The sequence below is a fragment of the Sander lucioperca genome, chromosome 5, assembly GCF_008315115.2.
Source record: "Sander lucioperca isolate FBNREF2018 chromosome 5, SLUC_FBN_1.2, whole genome shotgun sequence".
NCBI lineage: Eukaryota > Metazoa > Chordata > Actinopteri > Perciformes > Percidae > Sander > Sander lucioperca.
The window spans coordinates 9,017,729-9,039,252 of NC_050177.1; the positions used below are offsets into that span (position 1 = coordinate 9,017,729).

Sequence of the window (21,524 nt, forward strand, 5' to 3'; positions counted from 1 at the left end):
GTACTGTAACCCGACAGTTCTCTCAAATGTGAACAAAAAAGAAGGCCGGCTCCTTTTGAGTTAGGCTAAATAAATTATTACATGAATTGAGTTTGGATCCAAACGTGGTTATCGCAACTTTGCCGCTGCTAGTACTGAAAAAGCTCAAATACAGTTTTGCTGCCACCTGTCAAGCTGCTGATCCTCTTCCTCGCTTTGAACTCATCGCACATCCACAGAGGTGCTCTTTTACTGATTATACTTGTGCTGCCAAACCACCTGGCTTGTCTTGTCATGCTAGTGCCGTTGAGACGACTTTGTGCTTGTGTTCACAGTCAAACCTAAGATCACATACATCGAAAACCAGAGCACTTCAGAGATGGAGGATCAGGTAACTCTGACTTGCGAGGCGTTAGGAGATCCGACTCCCACCATCAGCTGGAGTTCTGGTGAGCGCGTCTTCACCGAAGGAGAGCAGGTAAAATAATGAAGGCAGTGTGGATGACAGGAGAAAGCTCAACATCTAAAATCTTAGGTACTCAGTTCTGGTCCTTGAGGGCTGATGTCCTGCAAGCAATTTTTGGTGACAGCACAGAAAGTAATTGAGTTATTTTACTTTGCAATTTGTGATACTACTGTGATACTATTTGAATTTGGTTATATATTTCTGAAGTTGCAGTTCGGCTGACATCAATTAATCTGAATAATCATGAGTTCCTGTATGTACAAAATAAAAACATACACTTAACTTTCTTATAGCATATTTTATAATGCATTAGAATGGGATGTGGAATCGGGGCACACTGACTAGTAATCACCAGGGAGGAACACAAACCTGCAGGACGCCGGTGTCTCAAGGAGAGGAATTGAATACCTTTACCCTAAATCTAAATTCAAGAGGTATATTGATCATGCACAGGTGGGGGGGCTTCTACATTTTCCTCAACAAGGTGTACGTACTGCTGATTATTTCCCCTGAGTTAGCGGCTCCTTCTAGATGGCCCAGAGGATCTCATGTAATTAGCTCAGTAATACTCAGCCCGTAATGTGGAGTGCACTCAGATTTGACTTGGGTTTTTTCCCCCGAATGTTAAGAAAATCAGCATCAGAAACCCAATTATAACCATCCCAAAATAAGCATGCGATTTGAAGCACTAATTGAACTTTGTCTGCTTCTTATTGGACAGAATTTGCTAGAATGAGCACTTGAATGATCAAGTGTTTGTTTAGCATTTTCAATCATCATTATCATTATTCTGCTCATGCTGGGGATTGAAAAGTTTAAATTTAGTTTGTCTATGGATATTCTGCCACCATCTTTTGAATTTGTTTTGAGCTAGCTTTAATTTTTTTCTTTTTTTTTTACCAACTATTACATCCTTGATACTATGTCCTTTTGGTAATGTCTTGTACAATATTCCATGTGCAAACCATCAAAAGCAATGAATGCCTGATTGGTATTCTCGTACATCTATTGCCCACATGGCCTCCTTCTTCAAGGTCTTGGTGTCTTGCTACAGTTGAGTGGTAATGAGGGGGGAAATGCTTCAGAGATATACTGTAGTTCATGGAGGAATTCTGGAGCCAGTCCATTACATGCACTACATTTTCTTCCTACAGGCACATCTAAACAGGATCTATCAGGTATGAAATCCATATGGCACAGAAATGTACTGGAATAGTGTTGCAAAGTATGCCTCCAGATATGACAAAAACCCCCAGTGAAGTCAAATAATCCATTTTTATTGAAAATCTCCCAGCTGTTTCTTGAAAACCCCAAGGAATGATCTCATCAGAGTTCAAGAAATTGATTTGACTGCTGCATGCTTCCCAAATACGTATAGTTTGAAAACTTCACTGATCTTGTGATAGAAAGTGTGTGGCGCTTATCCCATGAGATCAGACCACAATTTGGTTAATAAGGTAATAGAAGAGAAACACCATTTCTGTGTCGCTGTTGCCTGATCATTTCAAACTTTACATCACAGCATGAGGTTGCCTGGATTCAAGCCCAGCTCAGTCTGTCTGTCATCTCCATAGTACTGTAGATTGTCTAACATTTATGTCAGTTTCACTTGAAAATTGAGGGTAAAAGTGCTCCGCCTAAAACCTTTGAGTATCAAACCCACTCTGCAGACAGAAATGGCAATAGGAGTGTTTGGAGCGTACCGATCATAAAGATGGCCAGTTGAGAAGTGGATTATCCTGCAAGAAGAGGTTATATGGCCATTTTTTTCCCAACTGGTTGCTCTTGGAATCCATTGCGATTGACATGGTTTCAAGCAGACTACAGCCACTGTGCCACCTGTCAAACCTTCAAGGCTGAGTGCTTGATATTCAAAAATAGGTTTTGAGCGAAGCATCACTTCCAGTGCAAAACACGCTTCCACCATATGACGCACGTCACGACAGGCCTGTTTTTCTCTTTGTAAACCCACACACCCACAGTGGCGAGGCGCAATGTCTGGCACACATGGACACAACGCCCAGTAACAGTTTACACCATTATCCAGTGTAGATGTCCCGCGAGAAGCAGCATTCTTTTTCGCAGAACAAACCTGCTGCTGTAACTCAACTTCTGTCTGCAGATTGTCTTCTTTTGTGGCCATGGAGCTGTGATAATGGATAAGGAGAACTCTCAGAGCTCTGCATCACACCATTATGTGTGATAAAAGCCATCACCTGGAAATCTATAATGTAGGTGGGAAGATCATCCCTGAATGCTGAGGAAATAAATAACACACAGAGGCTTTCTGTTATTAACAAAGGAACAGTCAACTAGTGTACAATACGCATTACCCACCCATTTTCTGCAGCGTGTAGCCCTGTGGACGTGCAGCACCATGGCATGTCTGCTGTGCTGTGGTGGCAGTGTGTTTTGCATTTCAGTCTGCAGTAGGTTTCGTTATCTGTGGCATTTCTTTACAGCCGTCGTCAAATAAATGATTAGCAGCCTTACTGAATGACAGTAGACTAGAAAGAGTAGATGTAGATTTCTTATATTTTCCTCTTTATAGTTCTAATAGTCAGCAAGGGAAATTATTTCCATGGTGGGTCTCTAATGAATGCATGAGGAACACGGCTGCTAATTGTTTGTCTTGTTCTGTTGGTTCATCTGATGTCCGTCTGTCATACTGTCTGTAATCATCATAACAGCTGTATTTCATCTATGATGGTGTGACGGTTGAAACAACATTCGTTTGGGGTGGACATGCTGAATTGAAAAAAAAAGCAGCTGTTCAATTTTGGAGAAAACTTTAAAAGGATGTCAAGTGCAGGACTTTCTCATTAGTATATTGATGGGAGATCTTTGTATTGGTCAGAAAACCAGTGCAGATCTATACTGTGCCATTTTGGATGTGCGCTGGTGCTGAATATACAGAAATAATTTGCAATTAATTTGAAGGCGTTTTCAGTTTTTGGCTCCCTAGTCCGTCAGCCACTTTTATTTCTTGTTTGAATAGTACTGTGCAGGACATGGACCTTGTTATGCAGAATCCATGATCATAAAAATATAACGTTTTTTATATTTTATTTTACTTTGTCACACATATGAGTGATGTTTTTCTTATTGTTAGACAGGAAATCCAGGGGCGTGAAATAAGAGCATTAATGGAGTTATGTGGAAAAAAAACCCACTGGTTTAGTTTTTCAAATAATCAACTTTGCCTTATACAGTAGTTATTGGATACTGCTCAATGAGGAACAGGCATTATACATGTTAAAACTGACACTCTGATATTAAGTTTATCTGCCCTGACTGCATAGCAGACTGTGGTCTGTTCTGCTTTATACAGTGGATCAGTTAACATTTTACATTTGTGAGGGACCATAACGTCTTTTCATCGTTCAGTACTCAGTCCAAATATGATTAGAAAGATTGAAACTTTGAAAAAAACGCCTCAGAAACTAAACATCAAAAAGACTTTGTACATGACTGTGGTTTTGGCTTGCTTCCATCTTCACAGCTAGAATAAAGCCTTGAAAAACCCTAAAAAAAAACCATCTATTTATGGTTTATTCAAGGTGCCCTATGGAGTATTCTTATAACAAACAAAGTTTGTGTTTACATTCAGTATTACTTACAAACACATTGGGCCTCATTCACCAACCATTCTTAAAAAGACATTTCTTCTTAAAACCCTCTTACGCAGTTTTCACGAAGATTCTGATTCTGATTTGTTCTTAGGTTATACCACTAAAGAGCACATATTTGAGTGTTGACATGTTACATTAATGTTTTTATCATTTATAATATTTTTTAATGATTTTTATTATTTTTACAAAGCATTATGGGCTTTTAAAATAAATAAACACTACACTAATATAACACAATTTGTATCAATTATGTTAATTGGGTAGCCTGTATGCCAGCCGAACTTAGCCCCGCCCACAACATTTGAGGTCGGGAAGTTCGGTCTGGACTTGATCCGTCGTGGAGCAACTATGCTTGAACCAGAGCTGTTTGGACAAATTGTCAGGGCGGCCTTTATACGATGATGGACAGATGATCAACAGTAACGTAATCAACCACGTCACCAAAGAGTGCTTGGGTTGAATTCGTTTACAACGAAGGTGGCTGCCGCTGGAGAATTGAGATGTGTAGATTGCGCCATCACGTCTGTTATAGAAGATATCGACAGCACATTCATTTTAAAATCCTCAACCGGCTGATGGTGTCGCTGCGACTCAACCGTTCAAGTCGCAGAGGCTGGGTTTAGAAATTACGTCACCTGTTTCAACAGTCAATAGAGAAGTCAGCTGGTAAAGTCAGCTATAATCCATTTTATTTTGATGTTACAAACAGCTGTACGAAATGGCAGAGTTTCAGACGGAGCCTCAACGACCGCCCGAAAGCATGGTAACGTTATATCGTCGCGCGAGATAGAGAGTGACTGAAGAGAGCGCCCAGCAGCGTTAAAGGGGTGATAGAATGATTAAATATAGGGTATGAAAATGGCCTGTGTGCTGTTCTATGCTGCCTAATGCATCCCTGTGGAATGGCTCTATTTCAAACAAGAGCTTTTCTTCCAAATATGGTATGCTCATGAATATTTATGATGAATGATTGGTTGAGCGAAAGCACATACACATATAGTGGAGACGAGACAGCAGGTCTCATATTTCAGACACTGCAACGTTATACATTGTTCTTCTGCTATTTCATTACTAAATTCACTTCTAAGACTTTTTTATGCGAGAAATCAACTAGTATATAAAATATAAATCTAGTATATTTACACTTATAATTTCGTCACGGCATTTATATCACAGCTACCCTAAGGTGTTATAAAGCTAACACTTTTGTCCGATTTCAATTTAATGCATTTTTGTGAATTTGAGGGGTCTCTTTAGGAGGAGCTGCTAGCTAGCTGTTTCCCATTCAATCCTATGGGAAAAGATTGCGGCTACACTTTCGTCATAACTACAGTATATTTACACTTTGAATTTAGTCACGGCATTTATATCACAGCTACCCTAAGGTGTTACAAAGCTAACACTTTTGTCCAATTTCAATTTAATGCATTTTTGTGAATTTGAGGGGTCTCGTTATGATTAGCTGCTAGCTCTCATTGATAGAGCTCCATCCAGCTCACCGCAGGCTCTATCAATGAGACTCGCGGACAAGAGGCGTTTATTTCCCCGATCGTTTGTTTAAATAACTCAACACACATATCCATTACAAGATTAACTGGAACCTGTGGTTTTTTTAAGTTATAATGCTCCACGAGAGATTGCGGGCATAACAAGCTCGCTGACCGCGCTCTCACTCACACACACCGGCCATTTAGCAGGAAGAGGGGAGGGAGAGATGCAGCCCCTGGAGCTCCGTCAGAGCATCGGCATTTGGTAGTCTAGTAACCCAGAAACGGTGACTTTGCGAGGGTACGGAGCGCCGCGGGCTGCCAGCCGTGACAGAGCTCCATCTAGCTCACAGCGGGCCGGGGTCTGTGAAGAAGGACAGGCCGGGAGGCGAGGCAGCACCGGCCGCTGTCACGGTAGCCTGCGGAACTACTGAACCCCGACACACAGTTTGACAAAATTTGCAATTAGCCATTCATTTTTGTAAAACGGCCCACATTTGACCTCTACGTAGTTGATTTCTTGCATAAAAAAGTCTCAAAAGTGAATTTAGTGATGAAATAGCAGACAAACAATGTATAACATTTCTGAGATCTGCGCGACCTAGATTCACAAGACAAAATGGTCCCAGATCAGTCAGTGGCCTATGTAAATTTTGGGGCGTTACAAAGATAGAAGGTAGAGCCAAATAAGGTAGGAGTTGAGGAGTTGAGGAGTTGACGTCAACTTTTAGCTTTGTTGAGATTCGCCCGTTTTCAGCAGCAGTTTCAAATTGTGAGATTTGCAGAGGAAAGGGGTGTCAATGGGACTTTGAGGTTCTCTGTATGTCCTTTTTACCCACCGTCGTAATTCAACTATGACAAGGTAAACTCGGTTTTGCATTCTATCACCCCTTTTAAGGCCTTTTTACAGTCGCAGCAGCCGACCTGTCGCGCGCCAATGTGACATCAAAATGATGTAGATCTCGCTGGTATGCCAGGATTTTGAGTGCGCAACCAGAAGTTGTGCACCACTCTATTTTTTTCAGTGGCGCATGACAAAGCGGAAACAGGAAGCATGGACGAGTTCGAGGGTAACCGGATGCCAGGACTCTCAGAGTGACTGCATGTCTCTCTTGTAAACTTACTGGGTTAAGATGAGTTCTTTTATGGTATATGAAAGGCTTGATCCGACGAAGTAGGTCATTGAATCAAATCGAAGCATTGACGTCAATTCTGCTGCCAGTTCTGCCATTGTTTACCTTTTTCTTCTTCTTTTAGTCTGTAGAAATAGCAAAGTCGGTAGCCTTTCCTCATTAGCGACACCTCTGTTCACGAGAAGACTGCAACTAGTGTCGCGACCACCACGCGCGAGTATAAATAGTTACGGTTACAGATCGGCGAGAAATAAAACATGTTTTTCCCGATTCATCACTACAAATGCAATGTAGCAAGAAATTCATATTTACACGAAACAAATGATATATCCAGCTACAAAAAAGTCTAAAAGTCGGAAGTTAGGACGGAAGTGCAAAGAGTGGTTGCAATGGAGACAATACACCGTCTCGTCTCGTCTCATTGGTGTTGAGTTCTGTTGACAACTCTGTTGCTCTGATTGGTTGTAGGTCTATCCAATTGAGTGCAGAGGCATTTTCTTTCCTGGTTCGGTTGAAACACGCCCCATAATCACAGCCCAATGGAGCAGTATCAGACTCATATTCTGACTACAATCTGAGTATGGCGACGTCAGGCTATTAATTGGGAACCATGCAATCCAATAACTATTCATTGATCAGGCATTTGTAGGCCCTAAGTAAGAGCTGCTCGCACAAAATCATATTTACTGCTGCTGCAAGATGTTTCAGATCGTGCCCTGAGTAGGGAACACTTCTTCCAGGACCATTAGATATGGTGCGGAGAGTGAGACGCTACTAAACAGCTCATTTGGCGTTCACTTCCTGCTGAAGGACTTCCACTTCAACCTGGCTCCATGCTGTTTTATGGTCCCAGGAACCAATGGGAGATCAGAGTTCTCGGACCTGTGGCCATTTTGTGCAGTAACACCTAAGTGTGACTTGCAGGCTGTTGCTGTAAAATGGCTTCACCCTCTTTTCTGAGGAGATATGGATTTGAATTTTCCATGTAGGCCGAAAATCTCTTTGTCTGAAAGACCGCATGGTCTTTTGTCTTTCAGAGACAGACGCTCTGAGGTGTCCCAAAGATAAAGTTTAACCCACAGCTGGATGGTCCCAACAGTATCTTTATAAGAACACAGTTGCGAACAATTCTGTGGTTTAAGAACATCATGAATCTGACGTTGACTTTTCTTAGAAACTTTCTTTTTTAAGTAGTCTGGCTATCACCAGACCAAGCTCAATCTTTTAAGATTGAACATTAGTCTGGGGAGTCTGCTCTGTATTTTCAACGGGCATAGTTCAAATGACTCTGTATGCAATTGGATAGTCCTTCAACCAATCAGACCAACAATCCGGGTGACGTAGCAGCGACAGCGGCATCAACGGCTTGGTGGTGGCCGCTACGTTGAATGTAAACGAGAACCTTCTTGGTCGCTTCTCTATCGTCATTGTGTTAAACCCGCCAATAGCGCGCCAGGTGGATAAGCCAGTTTGTGATTGGTCCCTCAAAATTGTAACAGAAGCAGGATAGATAAACGTACAGGTTTCCAGCCTGAGCTGCAGGGCGAAATCAAATCGCCGGCAGATCGGGCTGAAAAAACTTAGGATGTTATTGGTGAATGAGGCCCATTGTGTGTATCCTTGAGGTCTAACAAAATATTTGCAAAGCCAATTTTTCTTAAAAGTTTGAAACTTGCATTTCCATCTTTACTTGCTAGGGGTCTTCTTCACTGGCAATTGTTGCAGTGATTCCTTGAAACCATTGGCAAGAGTGTGTATGGCATCATGCACGTGCACAAGAACAACAAACTATGGACCCACATGTAAAAGCATTGTTCCGTAGTGCTAGTGGTGGTCAAAAACTCCCACAGGATACCTTTTAAGCTCACATGTATACCTTCTTTAACCCTTTCAACCTGTCAATTACTTTACAGTGGATCCTTTCAGTAGAGCTACATGTAAAAGTAACAAGGATAGAGAGCAAAAGGGTTAAGGTTTTAATTATGTTGTCTTTACCTTTCATGTGAGAACTCTACTTATAATGCAGCAGATGGAGGAGAAGGTCTCTGTCGCTCATTACTGTATAACGTTTGAGCAAAAAGATCCGGATTAGAGAATACTTATGATACTGTATTTAGTCTATGCTACTTCTGATATTTTGTAAGAGATTAGCCATTTGTTGTCGGTTTGAAATCCTTGTTTGGCTTCGTTTCACTCTGTTTCCTTTTTACCGCTGTCTCGGGTTTAGAAGGTTAAGACGGGGAGAAGTAAATTCATTCTGAATATCCTCCTACACAAACTGTTCAGTGTCTGATAAAAGCATTGTTGTGAGTAAAACACAGTGTGAGGATTGAGGGAGATTACTGTATCACACTGTAGAAAAGCATTGGTACTGTACATTCAAAAAGACGGGGATCAAAGGAGGAAGTTAAAAAAAAAAAAGTGTTCTACACTTGTGGGTGCATGCCTGCGTGGAGTTGTTTCAAATTCAAATTGGCACTTATCTGGGGATAGTTTTGTTTTTGTGTATAAATCAATTCAAGTTTAAGTGTTTATATATTTATTTTAAAACTTGCATCAACTTTCACGTTTGGTGTTTGGTTCTTTTAGTCCTTTGAATGCATTCACTGCGAGTCGCTCTCGATAAGTGTGTCTGTTTAATAACTGAAAATGTAAATGAAGTATTTATTCATGCTTTGTACATTATCTACATAATGAATGTTTGGCTTATTTGAATACATATTAAATATTCTGCTTAATGCACGGAGTTTTCTAAGCTGTAATTATCTGGAAATATTTTGAACAGGGAAATTGGAGTGAAAGAGGACCAATCATAAAAACTTAAAAGCACATTAATGTTTGTACTTGATTGGCTGATGGCATATTATGTCTGTAATCTTTGGGATTTCCTCAAATATTCAAGTTTAAATTCACAAATCTGCGTTTAGGGCCTGCTCTGTCTACCATCCAGATTGGCAATTAGAAATTAAAGACCTGAGAAAAGAAATTCATGATTATTTTAGAAGTAATTAGATGCTTGGAGAAATAAGTAATTCATGTGGTGTGGCAGCAGTTTAGACAGGGCATCTGAAACAGAGGAATGCTTTAAGGGTTGCGTGCCGATGCAGAGAGAGCATTGTTTTCTGCAAGGACAAAAGGCTACTCATTTACAACAGCACGCCTGCTAGTTCAGTAGTTGGGGAAAGTAAGGGCTTCTTCACTAAAATGTCAGTTTTCTATGATGTGCTGGCAGAGGCTCCGAAGCTCAGCAGTTAATGACAGGACGAATCATGACAATACGCATCGTCATCAGTTTCAGTCAGGCGTCACCCAGTGAATGAAACGCCACCATGGTTCTGTGCATTTATGTGTTCAGTGTATTTGTGTTAGTATGTCTCCTCTTTCGCTACATTGCCCTCTTTACACTGACAACAATTCACGTCAGAACAAAGAGCGAAGATAATTCTCTATAGAAGGTAACAACAATGGGCTGGAAAAATGATGAGACCCAAGGGAGCCGTCACCATATTGTTCTGAGAGCATTTGCTCGGAGGAGTGATTTTGTTTAAGTGTCTTCCATTTTGCACGCTCGCATCTGCTGTTGTTCATTGTCTCTCTGTCTTTAACAAACACCTGTCACAGATATGAGGGCGATACTTGTCAGCTCACTTACTGCAGGAGCATCGCTGCAGACGAGTGTTTGTGCGGATGAGGTGGTGATGTTCCAGACTATTAGGTTGCCTGTTTTAATTGGACTGCTGCTCTTTCTCGGCGCTGTGGTGATATGCAGCCAACTGCTGTTTGTAAAATGTGCGGTGACTGTGTGTTTTACTGTGACAGGAGGGGACTTACAATGCTCTTAAGAGCACAGTGACATTACACTCACACAGTGAGCTTTGCATATGATTTGTCCAATTAGTATTCTACCGTCTCCTCTTTTTTTACCTGCTTCTTTTCATAGTAAAAGGTGAATCTGGTTTGGCTGTGATATAAAGTACTTGAATTCCAACACGCCATATGTTCTTTGTGGTATTTAAAAGCCACCCGCATTGATTATGAGAGAGTGGTTTTCAGATGTGAATTAATTGATGGTTTGATTCACTGTTTTGCCCTTCAATTATTCCAGTCGATTGCGTTCATTTTCTTGACATTTTCTTGCAGTTGCACCTGATGAAATAGCTGTTTATCATTTTGCTTGTTACGCTCCAACACTTTTTCTCTATGTGAGCCATCACATCCCATTGTCATGCTTTAACATTTTCTCTTCAGCGTCATGAATTCCATAGAGCATGCTTTCCAAAAAGCTTTCCGTCTTGTGGGGTTGGGCTTTTCAGTGTCACTGTGATTTAACTTGACATGGCATGCTGACTAGAACAGTCCTAAGTATCTGTTAGTTATCCAGAGATTTGATTTGATCTGTGATGATGTGAAGTCATTCTCTTTTGCCCCAAATAACACGATACAATCTTAAACTCTCTTTGATCCCAGTCAGAAATTGAGTTAAATGAGCTTTAAGTGTTTTGCTGATAACATATAAAATATGCAGTATCTATAATTATTTGAAATGTAGCATCATCAATTAGACAAGAGAACCGAACTGTGATGCTACACTGAGAATTTTCTCATTCACCCCATGATGGTATGGAAAGGCATTTATTGATAGCATTCCACAATGACTCTGACTGACTGAATTATTTAAATGATATAGTTTTGTCAATTAGTGAATCTTTAGTGCATCCATTCTTATAATACAGAAATGAATGTTTGTAATCCTAACATGCTTGTAGATTTATAAATATCCACCGCTATCGCATGTTTTTGAAAGAATGAAATTAAAGTTATTCAAATCACATGTTTGTATATTTTAGCCTTGGAATACAATCAAAGCATACAAAACTTCATTTGTTCACATTTGGAGCGGAACAACAACAACAACAACAACAATGTGACACAGGCCACCTGTAGGCAAAGATTTATTTCCAGGTGTCACATGGAGTGCAGGAAGAGCTGCAACAAAATAGCTTCTTTCAAACCCCTCATTGCTTATTGAGAAACACAGCAAGACTTGATTTTTTTTTTTCATGCACGGATAGAAAACAGTGCTACGCTAGAACAAATTCAGTTTTATTGGGTTTTAGATTCTCATTATTGCTTTAAGCCTCAAGAATGGATTGTGAGTCGATAATTGCTGTTCTACTTGCCAAATAGGCCGACCTACCTCTGGTGTTGCAGAGTAATAAATTCACCTCTTCCTGATAAGCCAATAACCTTCTCATCTGTGAGCATTTTTTCGTTATCGTGATGCCAATAGACTTTCTTCTTTGGGGGTTAGAAGCAGTCTTGTTCCAGTATGCAGTACAGGAAATAGCACACCGTAAAAATCCCCCTGAAATACACCTTTTAGAGGAAAAAGAATAAGCTTCTTCGGTAGGGAAATCATTGTGGTACTGTGTCAGACTTTACAGCAAAATCATAAATTCAGCTCAGGGACTGTGGATGTACGGAAAATAAACTGGACACTTAATACTTGCATGCAATGTGCAGCGTCCCAGCTTTGCCTGGATAAGGATAACTCTCTAAGAATTGCTTTGCCATTTGTTTGTTGTTGTGTCTCTGTCCTCTACAGGCATCATGGACTCGGCCCGAGCAACACAAGGTATTCTAAATGCATGACTTTTTTCCTACACCCATCCATCTTACATGTCAGTGGATTCTAATTCAATTCTGGATGGATGCAAAATTCTCGATCAAAAGAGGGTTAGGGAGAGTATAAACCCTGAGAAAGATGCCAACAGGCCTGTCTGTCTGGATCTCTTTGTTTTACTTGTTTGGTTTCCATGTCACTCAACATGCAGTAGTCTACTTCAGCCTGTTGTTTTCTTTCAGACCTGTAACCTACCTGCGAGAGAACTAGAGATGGTCCGATACCATTTTTTGCTTCCCGATACCGATTCTGATACCTGAACTTGCGTATCGCCCGATACCGAGTACCGATCCGATACCAGTGTGTCATATATTTTATTATGTTTTAACAAGTGTATACTATCCCTGTATGGATGTGATATTATTTCTATCTTTGTTGTCGGTCTGGCTCAGGTTAAACTCTTTGTTAAACATGAACAAACACAAACAATGAATGCCACAGAACTTTCTTTTATTATGTAGTTTGACAGTCAGTTATAACGAAAAAAGAACATAAATGAACTACTTTAACGTAGATTTTCTTTAGGGCTTTATTACGTGGTATCAGATCGGTGCATTAACTTCAGTACTTCCCGATACCAAAACCAGCATTTTAGGCAGTATCGGAACATCTCTAGAGAGAACATAAGTCAATACAAGACTTTTGCCTGCTCAAATATGATTTTCTTAATAACTTTTAGTTGATAATTTATAGATTTGATGCATGATCCTGTTCCATGCAGCATGTCAACCTGTTTTCTCTCAGAAGCAGATGTTGTTGTGGTAAAACTCTCCTCAGATTTCTCTGTCCTCCAACCCAAGTCTCCAGATCTCACTCAATCTGATGCCAATTCTTTCTTCTTCTTTTTTTTTCACTTTGTTTATTAAGTTTTGCAGGGACATACAATTGGCATTAACGTTCAGAGTTATGCAAACAAACCAGTTCCCTTTTTGCACAGAAACAAAGAAGACTGAACATGCGTGACACATAAGACACTACTGATAATAACAGAATGAAAGCAGGTAAATAACATGAGTCAATTTTGAAAGAGAACATATGTATATTAGGGGTGCACGATTCAGAAAATGTCACGATTCAAAATCAATTTTCGATTCAAAAACAATTTTCGATTAAAAAAAAAAAAAAAAAGATTCACAGTATGTAAATGTAGTTACTTTTCCTATGTGATTGCAGTAGACATACAATTAAAAAAAATAAATAAATAAATAAAAAAATATGAATCAATTTGTTTCCACACCCCTAATGTATATATTAAAAAAGTATAATGATAGGAACAAGAGTACAACAAAAATCGAATAATTAAATATATATACATACTGTAAATTGAAAAAAGAAAAACCAGTTCTTGATTATAATTTCAACATGTGTTTTTGACATCAGATTTTTTTTCATAGTTCTAATTCCTTGGACCAAAGATGAATGAATATGTATGCAAGAGAAAATGAAAGATGTCTTTGTGCAGCAGCACACAGACTGTTCCTGAAAGAAAGTGGAAATTGGCATAAAAAAAGAGCTGCCCACTTAAGCTTTTTTCCCAACTTACTTCACTGTAGAATATGTGTTTTACATATGTGAGAAAATTGGTGAGAATTGCCACTTTGTCATTTCCAATATTAGTGCTGAGTGCACTGTACTAGAGGACAGTACAGATTCATGTTTTTGGCTTTCAAATGAACAGAAGTTTGTGCTCTCACGAAGCGTGTCGTTGATGATCAGCTCATCACCATTTCAGATGCAAGATCAAATATTAGGCTTGCCATTGTTATTTATACTTTTGTACCATTTGACAGGAAATTAATACATATTTTTAGACTATTTGGTTCTTCAAATAGCCTTGCTATTTTATTTTTAAATTGCAGGGAGCTCTGCACATCAAGCGAATTGGTCCTTTCCTTTTACTTTTGAGAATGGGCATTCTTTTACATTACAAATATTAACATTTTGACAATCACTTGTTAATAACAGCTATGATTACAAAATGTTTTGAATGAAAAACCATATCACACTACTCACTGCAGGAGATGAGGAAGCACCTTTCTCATTAAGCTCATGCTGACAGTAATGACTAGGTTTGTGTAAAACTGTGATTTACACAATGGTTGCACATTCTTGTGCATCAGCAGTAATACGTCAGCATCAGCTGGCACAAAAAAAGCCCAAACAGTGTATCCTAGTTATGTAATCTTCCCAGTTTTAGCGTAAAGGATAAAGATGATCCAAAGCAAGTGCCACTTTTCCCTTAAACATGGCTTAAAATAGAGTTATGCCATGCTACTTTATTTTTTGAACCACTTTTAGTTAACTATTTTCTTACATATTTGTGGTTTCAGGTTGCGAGTGCATTGGGTTACATTAATGTATCAGGCACTGATAATTTTCACTTTCTGATATATAATGATATGGGGCTAAGTCTACCTGCACTCTGAATTGATCAGTGTGTCTCTCTGCAAGATATCCCATTACAAACCACACAGGGGAGGAGTATGAGCATGGGGCAGTATGAGCATGCTGAGCATGTTTGTTGCAAGTGCGTAGGAAGCTGAGTGTTCATTTGACAAGTCACGGAAGGGAAGGTACATTCAGGGAAAGGTGCATTTGTATGCAGGACCAGTTAAGATTTTGGTAAGACATGAGTTTAACATGTCCTCAGTGTATCCTCAGTTTTATGCTCTGATGTTCCAGCAGTGTGTGTGTCTCTCTCTCTCTCTCCTCTGCTGGTAAAGCTGCAGAAGCTGTTGGAAAGCTCTGCTGTCAGTTTGGTCTGATTTATTAGAGGAGCCTCTGTCTGAAAGTCTTTTATTTTCTTCCCTCCCATCTGTTTTATTGCAGGTTTTGCCCATATACATGTAAAGTGGGTTTGTATCTCTTTCTTAAAAGCACTAAAGTCCACAAATTATGGGTGTTTATAAATAAGAATGTTTTCTATTGACAACCACTCTGGCGCATCCTGCATTTATACTGAAAAGCCGTTGTTATAAAACATTAATGAATGGCAACATTAAATTGCAGTGAAAACATAATTTACCTCCGGTAGATGATATTCGTTATGGGCTTCGTATTGGGAATGAGAGGCAGTAGAGGAGCTGCCCATATGTTGCTCTGGCTTAGGTGACAGTTTGATGCTGCATTCTCCGAAAAGTAGGCGCACACAATTAAAAAGGACTTAATATTGAAGCATACTGACTAACTAGGACTCTGTGGTGGTACATAGTGTGGCATGTTGCACAGATGCAGGAGTCAGAAGCAGTGCCACAGGGGTCGAGGGAGAATGCTTTGTGCACAGGGGTCAGAATAAAAGGGTAGTGTGTTATGTAAGTGTCTCCCTGGTCCTGCTACCCACTATGCATAATGAATGCCTCAGACATGCTTTGTCTATTGAATTTGAATACAAACTAACGAGGGTTTCTCTTACATTGCTGCCCAGACTGGGCCCTAATTCAATATGTGTAAAAGCATCCGTGCCATTGCTTTGCCTGCAGCTTGGATCAAAGCTATGAAAGCATCCAATAGAAAGGCTGATACATCCAGTTCTGCAGCACCTTGTAAAAGGAACGATTCACAAAAACGCCAAAGCTTACTGTACAGTATAACACTTGCATGCCCCAAATCCATAAAATAAACGAGTTGTATTGAGTTTACATTACATAACATTTGCTCTGCCATTAGCAGCATTAATAAACATTTACATTGAGGAAAATAAGGTTTAGAATCTGCATAATACATGTTTTAATTAGTTATATCCTGTTTGGGAAAATGTTTCTCCAAAAGTAGAAATTTGGTCTGTCTGAAACTGTACACCCACAGTTAAGTGTCAGCAACCAAAACAACAGAGTTGTTGACCCTGAAGGTCAGGAAGCCGCTTATGGCTGTTGTAACTCTGCATATCAAGTTAATGAAACCAGGTATCTGTAGAGCAGGAAGGCCATTTACACATCTCATTAGCCAGCTGTCTCTTGTTATTCCCTTGGCTTCAAATGCTTTGTGACTTGGCATGTGCCCTTCATCACTGAAACTGGGGGCGTCACCAAAAAAAACAATGTGTGTGTGTGTGTGTGTGTATATATATATATATATATATATATACACACACACACACATGTATATATACACACACACACATGTATATATACACACATATGTATGACGCCCCAGTTTCAGTGATGAAGGGCACATGCCAAGTCACAAAGCAACTGAATATTATTTGAATATATATATCTCATATATATCATATATATATATGATGTGTGCAGTGGCACTAAGCCCCAAGTGTCTTCAACATAAAAGTGCAAGTGTGGCATGTCTAGCATCACGCATCAGCATATTTCCCGAGTTGGTAAGCCCTCCGTGTGAAAAGCTCTAGATGGTTTCTAGTGCCTTCTGTCATCTATTATTGATAAGCTCCCTTGTTCTGTCAACTGTGTCCTTATGTTTCCAAGTCTTTACAGAGCAGAGTGTGCCTTTTTCATTAACGTAATGTCTCTTCTGCTCATCAAAAGCAGGCTTTCTTAAGCATTTTTATTTATTTTTTCAGGTCACATCTTTTTGCAGAAATGTGCTCTGTACATCTTAATGTGCAACATGCCGATGGAAAATAACTGATGCGAATGGTTTGTTTTTGTACTAAACCAAGCTATTTTCTGCTCCAATTAGAGTCTGGATGGAAGTGTAGTGGTGAGGAGTGATGCTCGTGTGTCCTCCCTCACTCTGAAGTATGTCAAGTATACAGACGCGGGTCAGTACCTTTGCTCAGCACGCAGTGCCATTGGAGAGGATGATCAGCCAGCATATCTGGAGGTCCGCTGTAAGTATTTCCTTCTCTCTTAATATAAGTGCTTCGGACTACAAAATTAGTACGCTGTAGTAAAAGTGACTTGCTAGTCGTCCGCATAATAACATAATCTTTCTCCTGATCATATAGAGCTCTTGAATTCACTTTTATTCACATAGCCCATTTTTCAGGCACTGTTAAAACCACGAAACCTAAAACGTTTCGAGAGTTTGTAATGCATGCATTTCATCCACCAGATGCCCCTAAGATCAACGGTGCAGTGGCAGTGTACACCTGGGAGGGAAATGCTGTTAATATCAGCTGTGAGGTCAAGGCTCATCCCAGTGATGTATCTATTGTGTGGCTGAGAGATGCACTGCAGCTCCCCAACTCAAACACCACCAACATTAAGATCTTCAGAAGCTCATCAGCCAGCTACCTGCAGGTACACACACACACACACACACACACACACACACCACACACACACACACACATGTCAAGCCACAATTTACAGTTCATAAAGAAAATGTGCACATATACACTTAGTCCTTCCATGTGTACAAACACACACGCACACACACACACACACACACACACACACACACACACATGCATACCTCTTGTGTCATCAAGATTTCATGAGCATAGACTTGAAGTGAAGGGGTTTTCTTTCAGCTCCATTGTGGAAAAGAATTCTGATGAATAATTCAGTGGCAGGAAAGCTCAAAGCAACAAATAAAAATAGGCTCCTCTAATGGACAAACAAAAAGGTCACCCTCAGAGTGTTTGACACACACGTTTGTTCTTCTGTTTTGGTACACTGCCCTTCATATATTTGTCTTTTTTTGTTCTCTCCTCCAGATAACCCCTGAGTCTGAAAATGACTTTGGGAGCTACAACTGCACCGCTTCGAATGAGATGGGCACAGAGTCCAAGGAGTTCCTGCTCATTCAGGCCGGTCAGTTGTGATTCTGTGATTCATTTTGTTGTTGTTTATTTGTGCTATTTAAATGAATATTGATGATAAGTAGGCTGCACACTTTCTATGAATGCTTGGGACAATAATCTGCAGTCAAGGTAAACCTTATTGTAGCACATCAATTAAATTATAAGGCTTTCCCTGGCTTCAGAAACATATTGCTCATCCATATTCAAAATGCATTAGACCAAAACATCTACCACAACGTGGGATTACACAGAGCAGTGTTGGTTTAGATGGATAATAGATTTAAATGAAAAGGCGATGTAACCAGCATCGGATAATTTAACGTTCCTTCCCTCTGGTTGTTTAGAAACTACAGCGGAGCGAGAACAGAATATAATATTGTACACATCCAAAGGTTTACTGTGTGTATTGTGAATTAAAAGACAATTTACCGAAGTGACAACATTTTATTGCAAATTCATCAACTCACCACCAGCTGATACCAAACACTGTAGATCCACCAACACATTAGACAAATGGAACCGAGAGCAGAGAGATAATGGCGCTCTTAGGCCACAATCCTAAATAAATGAATTGAAAACACCACAGTCTTCCCTTGGAGCAAAACATGGGCAACCACAGTAATCACTGTGTGCCTTTCATTTCGAAGATCAAAGTGATTTAATACAGAACTGTGCTCACACCAGTGATTTATGAACAGCCACCAGTACTCTGATATGGCCAATCTCAGTGGTTTAAATATTGTCATTTTCTCTCAAATAGAGAGTGCAGTGGTGGATTGACCAATATTGTTTTGATCATTAAACGTGACTAACGTGAATGTAAATGTGGAAATAATTGTGTGCTCTACAGGTGAGACATTTTCTCCACAAATACAAAATGTATGGGTGTTTAGTAATCACAAAAAGCATCCCCTTCAATACCAGCTGTTTACAGTTTTGGGGATATTTGCTTTTAATGAAACATTACGTTACACATAGCTGACTGCAAGGTGTTTGAATGCATCTTACGTCTTTCTTTTTCCAGCTCAAAGGTTTATCATAATCTAAATCTCTTTTTAAAAGTTCCAATAAGTAGCTTACTTTTTGCTGTGGTTTTCTTTTTGCGATTATCATTTAAGGCTGACTGACTTGGGATCAGCTTGTACTTGAATAAGTCCGTCATAGCACCATTTGAATGTTTTTCCTTTCTTTAATTTTCTGACGTAATGACAAGAGTGTGCAGCATTCAGTGCCTGAGAAATCGCATTAATGTCACAAATCATACATTTCTTACAAAGCTGAAGCAGTTTTTAGAGGCTTTTTTGGACTGTTAGGAGCTGTTAGCTCAGTCTGTTAGTGTAATGAAGCAGTGGCGTCAGACAGCGTTGGCGTGCTGCAATCTTACAGTTTTTGTTGCAATCGCACTGCATTTTTCTGCCTTTTACCAGAGGTGCCATCGGCTCCATCCGTCAGCGAGGTGAGACCCTTCTCCACCACGGCACAGATCCAGTTTGAGGAGCCAGAATCCACCGGTGGCGTTGCTGTTCTCAAATACCGAGCGGAGTGGAGGACTCAGGGCAGGGGCAGCTGGGTGCAACGGGTCTATGAAGTCCAAGATGGTAAGAAAGAACACAAATCAAAGAGTTATGCAAGGTATCTTTTATGTGTGAAGGTTTTTGTTTCATGACATAACATTGGAACACAGTTCATTGTGTTAGACATTAGATCATAATGTTAAGTGATTTTACATATTTTATATAGCAATGTATGTCCATATTGTAAAAAGAAATGTCCATATTAATATTGGGATTGATTTAAAACATATCGGCCTACCCTAATTTGCATTTGTTCCTTTGTTGAGGCCTTATAAAAAGTTACATATAGTTTTGAACTTTTATTGTTCACTTTTGTTGTTACACAGAGATAAAATGAATCTTAAAGAAGAATAAAAATCATGAAATAAGGCAATAAGTAAACAAATAATAGCAGGATTATAAAATAGGCACGGTAAATGATATATAGAATGTAATTCTAATCCCAAAAGTAATCTGTACATGATGGCAGCTTTGAAACGGCTGTCCGTTATTTCTGTTTCTGTGTATATCTGTGTTTAGACCAGATTTATCTGATTATACATTGTTGGAATGAAACGGAAATTGAGCTAATCGGTGTTTACTCGTGGCGGAATGAATTATGCATGTGTTGTTTGAGCTGGGAGTGCGTTTGTTTCAGCGCTGATCAAAATGATCAAGGTGATCTCAACAGGCACTGCCTCTGATATATTGTAACAGGCTACACCAGCGAGGTGACTATCACAGGCCTGAAGCCGGAGACCAGCTACGAACTGAAGTTGTCAGCCATCAACGGCAAGGGTGAAGGTGAAAGCAGCCCTGCGGAGTTCTTCAAGACAGAGCCTGTCCGTAAGTGGCCCATGTTGCAAAGTTTACAGCACGCTGCAAAGCTTTTATCGCATCTTTTTGACCCCTGTCTCCACACACCCATTACCTGATTCCTTTCTTCTATGTCTTGAAGTAAGAAGTGCTTGTCCATCCCATTACTGATCGATAAAAGCTCAGCTACTACTCAGTGTAGTCAGCTGCTGGACAGCCACACACAACTCAGCGTTGAGACTGTTTGGACAGTGTCACAAAAGCTTCCTGGTCTTTCAGTCTGAGTTTGTGCTCTTCCAAGTCTTTTGGTTTATTTGTTCAGCAGTCACACTGACAACATGGAGTACGTTTTGTTTATTTAGTTTAGTCCATGTATAGAACTCGAAATCTAAGAATTCAGGAAACACTTTTGTCATAAGGTCCAACTGGTTTAACACCATCTTGCTATTTTACACAAATTGCACTCCGATTTCATCTCACATGTCACACTTGGATCCAGTCGCACAGTCTTTTAAAATCCACAGTTTTATAGTATTTTATTAGGCTTGTTGTGTGCTTGCAAACCATGAATTAGAATATGAAATAGGAAGTTGTTCCTCAGTCCTTTGAATAGCAGCCTTGTACTTTATCTTGAAGCCATTATTTAGTTGTTAGCCCCCTCTGTTGGTTGGGGATGCACGTTTTGGAATGGAAGGAGAAAGCGCTTCACCCGGTTGGCTTCACATTGAATGTGCCTGTTGACTCATAATTGATCCCATTTTCATCATCTGCTTTTTTTTATTTTTTTATTTACATATTTGCTCATCTGACTGTTGTATCCACCAGGCTATACTTACAACAGTAAGTTCTTCATATCTTCTTGCTTCCTTTCCACGTATAAGGTGCTTTAAAGTGTTCATCAGTAAATTGGAAGAAGTCTGATAAAAATAGCTTCTCTGTTATCAATTCAATCGCACTCATATGTTCACATGAAGCTAGATGTTTTTATGAAAAATAAATTGAATATGCTTCTAGAGCATTATCTCAGCTTTGTTTTAACTTCCCTGTCTCTGTTGT

The 21,524-nt window shown here is 39.7% G+C and overlaps 1 protein-coding gene across 19 annotated transcripts in view; it reads left to right on the forward strand.

The window, feature by feature from the left end:
- ncam1b (neural cell adhesion molecule 1b) overlaps window positions 1-21,524 on the forward strand; it is a 113,644-nt gene that overhangs the window by 61,495 nt on the left and 30,625 nt on the right. For 7 of the 19 annotated variants that reach the window (XR_004897424.1, XM_031296384.2, XM_031296373.2 and 4 more), the window contains exons 8-16: window positions 315-457; window positions 1,600-1,623; window positions 12,303-12,332; window positions 17,031-17,181; window positions 17,406-17,593; window positions 18,013-18,109; window positions 19,527-19,697; window positions 20,370-20,498; window positions 21,294-21,308. Coding sequence is in view for 18 of the 19 variants with exons in the window: in XM_031296384.2 (XP_031152244.1) it covers window positions 315-457; window positions 1,600-1,623; window positions 12,303-12,332; window positions 17,031-17,181; window positions 17,406-17,593; window positions 18,013-18,109; window positions 19,527-19,697; window positions 20,370-20,498; window positions 21,294-21,308 (948 nt within the window). In the remaining variant the exon portion in view is untranslated. The remainder of the gene's footprint in view (window positions 1-314; window positions 458-1,599; window positions 1,624-12,302; window positions 12,333-17,030; window positions 17,182-17,405; window positions 17,594-18,012; window positions 18,110-19,526; window positions 19,698-20,369; window positions 20,499-21,293; window positions 21,309-21,524) is intronic. The other 12 variants (XM_031296375.2, XM_031296377.2, XM_031296378.2 and 9 more) reach the window with 6 other exon arrangements.